We start from the raw sequence: 9,181 nt of genomic DNA on the forward strand, positions 1-9,181 counted from the left end.
GCCCTGACCCTGCCCTGGGCCCTGCCCTGAGCCCTGCCCTGAGCCCAGCCCTGAGCCCAGCCCTGAGCCCAGCCCTGAGCCCAACCCTGAGCCCAACCCTGAGCCCTGCCCTGAGCCCTGCCCTGAGCCCTGCCCTGAGCCCTGCCCTGAGCCCTGCCCTGAGCCCAGCCCTGAGCCCTGCCCTGAGCCCAACCCTGAGCCCAGCCCTGAGCCCTGCCCTGAGCCCTGCCCTGAGCCCTGCCCTGAGCCCAGCCCTGAGCCCTGCCCTGAGCCCAGCCCTGAGCCCTGCCCTGAGCCCTGCCCTGAGCCCAGCCCTGAGCCCTGCCCTGAGCCCTGCCCTGAGCCCTGCCCTCAGCCCAGCCCTGAGCCCAGCCCTGAGCCCTGCCCTGAGCCCTGCCCTGAGCCCAGCCCTGAGCCCTGCCCTGAGCCCAGCCCTGAGCCCTGCCCTGAGCCCTGCCCTGGGCCCTGCCCTGAGCCCTGCCCTGAGCCCAGCCCTGAGCCCTGCCCTGAGCCCAGCCCTGAGCCCTGCCCTGAGCCCAGCCCTGAGCCCTGCCCTGAGCCCTGCCCTGACCCTGCCCTGAGCCCTGCCCTGAGCCCTGCCCTGACCCTGCCCTGGGCCCTGCCCTCAGCCCAGCCCTGAGCCCAGCCCTGAGCCCTGCCCTGAGCCCTGCCCTGAGCCCTGCCCTGAGCCCTGCCCTGGGCCCTGCCCTGAGCCCTGCCCTGAGCCCAGCCCTGAGCCCTGCCCTGAGCCCTGCCCTGGGCCCTGCCCTGAGCCCTGCCCTGAGCCCTGCCCTGAGCCCAGCCCTGAGCCCTGCCCTGAGCCCAACCCTGAGCCCTGCCCTGAGCCCAGCCCTGAGCCCAGCCCTGAGCCCAACCCTGAGCCCAGCCCTGAGCCCTGCCCTGAGCCCAGCCCTGAGCCCAACCCTGAGCCCAGCCCTGAGCCCTGCCCTCAGCCCTGCCCTGAGCCCAGCCCTGAGCCCTGCCCTGAGCCCTGCCCTCAGCCCAGCCCTGCAGCTGCTGCTGCTGCCCCAGAGCCATACCTGCACCCTCAGAGTCTTTGTGCCAGGCAGGACTGGGAACTCCACATCGATGATTCCACTCTCTGGCACTGTGTAGTTCAGGACCTGGACTGTGAGATTTGACTCCTCTGCTGCCTCCTTCTCCAGGGGGGAGGTGGCAGGCTCCCCAAGGAGCAGGTCTGACTGCTGAGCAGTCACTGTGACAGGGCTCTGCCTCTCCCCAGCTGTCAGCTGGCTGCTGTCAGAGCGTGTCACCTTCAGCTGAGAGCAGGACAGGAGGGGAGCAGCCATCAGGGGGTGCAGCTGGGGTGCACAGGGCATGCCAGGGAGCAACAGCCCTGCACCCACAGCACACCAACAACAGCACAGAACAGAATGAGCCAGGTTGGAAAAGGCCTTGGAGGTCATCCAGTCCAACCTCTCACCCAGCACCATCTCATCAGCTCAACCAAGGGCCTCATCCAGGCTCTTCCTAACCACCTGCAGGGATGGTGACTCCACCACCTCCCTGGGCAGCACATCCCCAGGGCCAAGCTCTCTTGCTGGGAAGAATTTCTTCCTCACCTCCAGCCTAAATATCCTGGCCTTGAGCAGCCAAGGCAAGCAGAGAGGTGTCCCTGCCCCTGCTGGGGAGGTTGGAGGAGAGGAGCTCTAAGGCTGCTCCAACCTGAGCCATGCTGTGATTCCTCAGGCCCCACTGGGATACTGGAAGGCCACTCCAAGGTCTCCCTGGAGCCTTCTTTGCTCCCAGCTGAACACAGCCCCTGCACACCAAGGGCAAGGCTTTCAACATGTCCTGAGAGCTGCCAGCACTGCACAGGGCTCTGGGCTGGCTCTGGGCTCCTGCCCAGCCCAACTGGCCTTAGAATCAGAGGGTCATAAGGCTGGAAAAGGCCTCAGAGAGAATCAGGTCCAAGCTGTCACCCAGCACCTCCTGTCAACCAAACCCTGGCTCCAAGTGCCACATCCAGTCCCCTCTTGAACACCTCCAGGGATGGGGACTCCACCACCTCCCTGGGCAGCACATCCCCAGGGCCAATCTCTCTTTGTATGAAGAACTTTCTCCTTATCTCCAGTCTAAACCTCCCCTGGCACAGCTTGAGACTGTGTCCTCTTTTTCTGCTGCTGGGTGCCTGGGAGAAGAGACCAACCCCCACCTGGCTACAGCCTCCCTTCAGGGAGTTGCAGAGAGCAAGAAGGTCTCCCCTGAGCCTCCTCTTCTCCAGGCTAAGCAACCCCAGCTCCCTCAGCCTCTCCTCACAGGGCTGTGCTCCAGACCCCTCCCCAGCTTTGTTGCCCTTCTCTGGACACCTTCCAGCAGCTCAACCTCTCTCCTAACCTGAGGAGCCCAGAGCTGGACACAGGACCCCAGGTGAATGAAACAAAGGCATCCTCAGATTTCTCACAGCATCAGGGACTTCATTTCTAATCCCTTCAGAGCACTGCAGGTTGACAAGCCAGCCAAGAACAAAACCATCCATAGCTCCAGGGAGTCAAAAAAGAGAGCAAAAGCAGAGCTGATGGAGCCTGCAGGAAGGGGAAGAGCCTGAAGCAGGGAGCTGAGCTGCCTTCCAGCTCTCCCACTCACTCTTCTTGTTGGCAATGCTTGTCTCCCAGGGAAACCACACAGAGAACCACAGCCTGGGCTGGGCTGGGAGGGAGCTGCAGAGCTCAGCCCAAGGCCTCTGCACCCAGCAGGGACAGCCCCAACTCCAGCAGCTTGCCCACAGCCCTCTCCAGCCTCCCCTTCAACAGCTCCAGGCAGGGAGCCTCAACCACCTCCCTGGGCAACCTGGGCCAGGCTTCCACCACCCTCCTGCTGCACAACTTCTTCCTCACCTCCAAGCTCAAGCTGCTCTGCTCTGCTCTGCAGCCCTTGGCCCTGCTGCTGGCCCTGCAGGCCTTTGCCAACAGTCTCTCTGCAGCCTTCTTGCAGCCCCTTCAGCTCCTGGCAGGCTGCTCTGAGCTCTGCCTGCAGCCTTCTCTTCTCCAGGCTGCACACCCCCAGCTCCCTCAGCCTGGCCTGGCAGCAGAGCTGCTCCAAGCCCCTCAGCATTCTCCTGGCCCACATTTGCCAACTTGCATCATGGAGAGGAGTTGATCTGAGAACAGATCTGTGAACTGCACTCGAAATCCAAGGCAGCCTCTGACCTCCAAGCAGCAGTAGAGAAGTGCCAGCAGCCTCTGCAGGGGTCAGAATCAGACAGAAGGACTTACAGTGGCTATGAAGTTGAGGGAAGGTTTTATGACCCTGGAGTAGTCCATGAACTCAATGAAGTAGTCACTCTGCTTGGGGAAGAGGATGGTGCTGGAGTTGTGGGAGATTCCTGTTGAACAATCCATTGCATGTGTTTAGCCAGCATGCCCCTGCCTCACCTACCCCTTCCACACCGACCCTGCTCACTGCCCAGGGCTTGCAGGAGGATTCTCTCCCATTCCTCACCGCTCTCAGTCCTGCTGCTGTCCAGCCTGGTGGTTCAAGCTCACTGGGAAGTGTACTGGGGCTGCTTCCCACAACACTCCACAAGCCACAGCACACACTGCCCTGCTACAGGCTGGCTCAGTCACAGCATCAGACCACAGGATGGTAGAGGCTGGGAGGGAGCTGCAGAGAGCATCCAGTGCAGCCCCTGCCAGAGCAGCAGCACCCAGGGCAGGCCACACAGCAATGCAGCCAGGGGGGGTTGGAAAGGCTCCAGAGCAGGAGACTCCACAACCTCTCTGGAGAGCCTGCTCCAGGCCTCCCTCACCCCAAAGAAGTTTCTCCTCCTGGGCAGCTGAAACCTTCTCTGCTCAAGTTTGTCTCCAGTGCTCCTTGGCTTCTTGCTGTGCAGCACCCACAAGAGCTTGGCCCCCTCCCCTTGACCCCCAGCCCTCAGCTCTTGAGAGACATTGAGCAGATCCCTCTCAGCCTTCTCCTCTCCAGGCTAAACAGCCCCAGGGCTCTCAGGCTCTCTTCCCAGGGGAGATGCTCAAGTCCCCTAAGCATCCTCCTGCCTCTGCCTTGGGCTCTCCCCAGCAGCTCTCTGTCTCTCTTCAGCTGGGGAGCCCCATACTGGACCCAGGATTGCAGCTGTGCTCTCAGCAGGGCAGAGCAGAGCAGAGGGGGAGCAGAACCTCCCCAGCCCTGCTGGCCACACTTCTCTTGCTGCCCCCCAGGCTCCCCTTGGCTCTCTTGGCCCCCAGGGCACATTGCTGTCCCCTGCAGAACTTGCTGCCCCCCCAGCACTCCAAGGTCTTTCTCCATGGAGCTGCTCTCCAGCAGCCTCTACCCTGTCCTGGTGCCTGCTGCTGTTCCTCCCCAGCTGCAGGACCCTGCTCTTGTCCCTGGTGAACTCCATGAGGTTTGCCTGCAGGCAGCTCCCAGCCTGTCCAGCTCTGCTTGGGTGCCAGCACAGCCTGAGGGGTGCCTGAAGTGCCTTGGCCACAGGTTTCCTGAACACCTCCAGGGATGGAGACTCCACCACTGCCCTGGGCAGCCTGTGTGCACCCAGGACATGTTTCCTCACCTCCAACCTAACCCTCCCCTGGCACCATTGCAGGCCCTTCCCTTCCTTCTGTCACCTGATCATAGAATCAATAAGGTTGGGAAAGACCTGAGGGATGCTCAAGTCCTGGTGCTGTGGCATGGTGCTGTGGCATGGTGCTGTGGCATGGTGCTGTGGCATGGTGCTTTCCAGCTCTCCAAGCCCTCCCAGCAGCACTCCCTGGTTGGTTCCTCCCAGGAGACATCCCAGAGCCACTCACCTGTGAGGGCCTCGGTGACCACAGCGATGATCTCGATGGGCTCTGAGTAGACAGAGTCCCCTTGGTGCCACAGCTGATCAGCATCCAAGCTCTGCAGCATCCCCTTGTTGCAGCTTACATTCACAGACCCATTGATCTGCACAATGGAGGCACAAGGAAACAAGCCCAGAGCTGCTGAGCCAGCAGAGCCAAGGACACCTTTTAGCCTGCAACACCTCGTGGCTGGTTGGGTCCTGCAGATCCCTGACCTCAGACAAGCTCTGGGGTGGCAGCAACAGAAAGTGAAGACTGCTTTAGATGAACCCAGAGGAGCTCCTTGCTTCCCAGAGCCAGCAGTGCCTCATGAAGAAAAAGCCTTCCTGGTTTTCCGCTAACATCCCAAAGCACAGAGCCCAGAGTGCCAGGGGCTGGCAGGGAGCTGCAGAGCTCAGCCAGCCCAAGCCCCCTGCCCCAGCAGGGTCACCCACAGCAGCTCACACAGCAACACATCCAGCTGGCCTTGCAAGAGCTCCACACAGGGAGACTCCACAGCCCCCCTGGGCAGCCTCTGCCAGGCTCCTCTCACCCTCACAGCCAACAAATTCTTCCTCCTCTTCCCATGGCACTTCCTCTGCCTCAGCTTCCACCCCTGCCCCTTCTGCTGCCATTGGGCAGCCCCCAGCAGAGCCTGGCTCCAGCCTCTGGCCACTGCCCCTGCACAGCTTTAGCCCCAGCCAGGAGCTCACCTCTCAGGCTCCTCCAAGCCAAGCTCCAGAGCCCTCAGCTCCCTCAGCCTCTGCTCCTAAGGAAGAGCTTCCACTGCCTGCAGCATCTTTGTGCCTCTGCCATGGACTCTCTCCAGCACTTCCCTCAGCTCCTTCCTGACCTGAGGGGCCCAGAGCTGGACACAAGATTCCAGCTGTGGCCTCAGCAGGGCAGAGCAGAGGGGCAGGAGAACCTCTCTGACCTCCTGACCACAGCCCTGCTGATCCCCCCCAGGCTCCCCTTGGCCTTCTTGCCCCCCAGGGCACATTGCTGTCCCCTGCAGACCTTGCTGCCCCCCAGCACTCCCAGCTCCTTCTCCTTGGGGCTGCTCTCCAGCAGGTCACATCCCAGCTGTGCTGCTGCAGTTTGTTCTTCCTGCCCAGCTGCAGGACTCTGCTCTCAGCCTGGTTGAGCCTCCTTAGGTTCCTCTCTGCCCAGCTCTCAGCCTGTCCAGGTCTCACTGAATGTCCTCACAGCTTTCAGGGGTCTCAGCCAAGCCTCCCAGCTTGGTGAAGCCTACAGTGTACAAACTGCCCTCAGCAGACTCACCTCCAGGGTGGTTGTTATATTTCTCTTGTTTGTCCAGTACGAGAGAGAGAGGCAGGTGACTGTCACAGTGCCCTTGACTGGCTTCCCATAGGTGTACCTGAAACACAGCAAAGTCACCCAGCAGCCACAGCCAGGCCTTGGGCTCCACAGCAGCTCTCACAGCAAAAAAATCAACATTGAAGTATTCCTCCATGGCTGCAACACCTCTGGAGTGCAGAGCATGGAATATCCACCTGAGCAGCACTGAAGGCTGAAGCCCACAGCAGAGTCACAGACTCACAGCAGCAGCCAGGCTGGGAGAGAGCCTCAGGGTCCCCAGGGCCAACCATCAGCCCTGCTCTGCAAGGCTCAGCCCTAAACCACAGCCCCAAGCCCCACAGCCAAACCACCTTCAAACACAGCCAGCCCTGGGCACTCCACCACCTCCCTGCCCAGCACATCCCAAGCCCTGAGCACTCTTGTGCCTAAGCTCCACTCTCAACCTCCCCAGGGGCAGCTTGAGGCTCTGCCCTCTTCTTCTCTCACTAATGCCCTGGGAGCAGAGAGCAGCAGCAGCCTCTGCACAGCCTCCTTGCAGGGAGCTGCAGGCAGCCAGGAGCTCTCCCCTCAGCCTCCTCTCTTGCCCACTAACCATCCCCAGCTCCTTCAGCCTCTCTCCAGCACATTGCTTCCCCAGGCCCTTCCCAGCTTCCTTGCCCTCCTCTGCCCAGGCCTCAGCAGGGCCCCTGGTTGCAATCAATGATTTCCTTACCTGGCAGTGACCACCCCAGTGACATCTTCCTCTCTCAGAGAGTAGTAGAGAGGTGTTGCTATTGTGACATCAAACTTTGGTAAAACTGAAGAAAAGGAGAAAATAAGAGCAAAGAATGGCACAAAGCATCCCCCCCACCCCCACCCCCCCAAAGTACATCCCTTGGACTTTAATTGATAAGGCAGAGCATGGCATGTGATAAAGGCCCCCAGATTCCTAAGGAACACAAGGTAAGACACAGCTCAGAGGGTGTCAGGGCTGGGAAGGGACCTCTGGAGAGCTCCCAGCCTAAGCCCCTGCCAGAGCAGGAGCAGAGAATCCAGCACAGGGCACACAGAACACATCCAGACAGGGCTGGGAAGGCTCCAGAGCAGGAGACTCCACAACACAAGGGGGTGTTTAAGACCAGGCTGGCTGAGGCTCTGTCCAGCCTGATCTAGTGTGGGGTGTCCCTGCCCATGGCAGGGGGGTTGGAACTAGATGATCCTTGTGGTCCCTTCCAACCCTGAATGAAACTATGAAACCTCTCTGGGCAGCCTGCTCCAGGGCTCTGGGAGCCTCCCAGGGCAGAAGTTCCTCCTCCTGCTGAGCTGCAACCTCCTGGGCTGCAGTTTCCATCCATTGCTCCTTGTCCTATCCCAGAGTGCAGCTGAGCAGAGCCTGTCCCCTGCCTCCTGCCCCCCAGCCCTCAGCTATTGATAGCCATTGATCAGATCTGTTTCAGTTGGACCTCTAAGGTCATAGAGTCCAACCACCGACCTGGGACCTCCCTGGCCATTAAAGCACATCCCAGATGCTTTGCATGCTCCAGGCTAAGGCCCTGTGCTGAAAGCACAGCCAGCAGCACAGCAGCAGCTGCACAGAGCCTTGGCAGACTGGAGCAGGAGTGGTTTCCCATTCAGCCTCTGCAGGAAGCTCAGGGAGGGCAGGTCTATCATGAAGGTTCAGAGTGGGGGTTAGAAAGAAGAACTTCCCAGTGAGGGTGGTGGGACACTGGAACAGGTTGCCCAGGGAAGTCATGGACGTGGTCCAGGCCAGGATGGATGGGGTCTGGGGCAGGCTGGTCCAGCAGAAGTTAGAACCACAGAACTGTCAGCCTTGGAAGGGAGCTCAAGGCTCAGCCAGTCCCAAGCCCCCTGCCATGGGCAGAGACCCCTCACACCGAGTGGACACTTGATGGCCAGCAGTGGGTTGAGGTCCTTCCTGCTGCCCAGTTCCTGTCTCCTGAGGCTCTTCCTATGCTGTCAAGTGTTTGAGGAGCTTATTTAGCTTATTTAGTGTCTTCATCACTCCCCAGGCTGGATGTCTAACAGACAGAGCAGGGCAGTGCTGCAGGCACCATCCCTGGGGGTGTTCCAGCAGCCTGTGGAGCTGCTGCTTAGGGACCTGACTTAGTGCTGAGCCTTCAGAGCTGCCTTGGACTGGATGAGCTTGAAGATCTCTTCCATCTGAGTGTGCTCTGTGAAGGAACAGAAGGATTCCCCCAGCCCTGGCATGCTTGCTGCAGGGCATGGCAGGCCTGAGTGGCATGATGGCAGGGAGCCAGCCTGGGAAATGCTTCCCTCTCCCTTCTGTGGAAACAAAATCACTAACAGTGAGCAAGAGCTGAGCCCAGGCCCTCCCCAGTGCTGTCCAGCAAGCAGAGGGCTGTGAGGTGTCAGCCAGTGCACACATGAGAGGCCTCTCATGCTCCCCACAGCTGTGGCAGCTCTGCCTGCAGCTTCATCTCTCTGCTCTCCTCCCCAGAGCACTGATGACATCCCCAGCCTGTGCTGGCAGGAAGCCTTTGCTCCCACAGGAGGAGGCTAAAGAGCTGTGTTAAGTTTAGGTCTGCCCTCTAGAAGGGACACCTCACACCACAGCAGGTTGCTCACAGCCACCTCCAGCCTGGCTGCAAACACCTCCAGGCAGGAGGCTTCCACCACCTCCCTGGGCAGCCTGTGCCAGGCTCTCACCACCCTCCTGGCCAACAACTTCTTCCTCACAGCCAGCCTGAATTTAGCCTTTTCTGTCTGTGCTGGGGGGTTGGACCTGGCTGATCTTTAAGGTCCCTGCCATCTGAAACCACTGTATGGTTACAGCCATGGAGGCTAAAGAGGGCAGCTGCCAAGGCAATGCTCCTCCCAGGACACAGAGTCAGGCTCAGAGCAGCAGGAGATTGGGGGATGGATGAGTTGGGAGTATTGAAGAGGTTAGTGCTAGCCAAGGGCAGCAGCTCCACCTGGGGAACCCCCTGCCAGGGCTGGTCACTGCCAGAACACTTTGAGTGCCACTTACCATACTCCATCACTTTGAACCTTTGGTAATGGACTTGACCCTAGTGAAAAGTGAAAGGGGAAAAAGCCCAAATGAGGAAACACAGACAGCTGTG

General features: G+C 60.2%; 1 protein-coding gene across 1 annotated transcript in view; it reads right to left on the reverse strand.

The window, feature by feature from the left end:
- Nucleotides 1-9,121, reverse strand: part of CD109 (CD109 molecule) — a 56,105-nt gene extending 46,984 nt beyond the window's left edge. Inside the window, exons 1-6 of the mRNA XM_068165192.1 lie at nt 9,088-9,121; nt 6,811-6,895; nt 6,060-6,156; nt 4,767-4,902; nt 3,237-3,346; nt 1,041-1,280 (exon numbers count right to left, since the gene is read on the reverse strand). Coding sequence (XP_068021293.1) covers nt 1,041-1,280; nt 3,237-3,346; nt 4,767-4,902; nt 6,060-6,156; nt 6,811-6,895; nt 9,088-9,097 — 678 coding nt within the window. The 5' untranslated portion in view covers nt 9,098-9,121. The remainder of the gene's footprint in view (nt 1-1,040; nt 1,281-3,236; nt 3,347-4,766; nt 4,903-6,059; nt 6,157-6,810; nt 6,896-9,087) is intronic.
- Nucleotides 9,122-9,181: the final 60 nt, after the last annotated feature.

Source organism: Melanerpes formicivorus, unplaced genomic scaffold (assembly GCF_026170545.1).
Source record: "Melanerpes formicivorus ecotype bairdi unplaced genomic scaffold, bMelFor1.0.p_v2 SCAF_85, whole genome shotgun sequence".
NCBI lineage: Eukaryota > Metazoa > Chordata > Aves > Piciformes > Picidae > Melanerpes > Melanerpes formicivorus.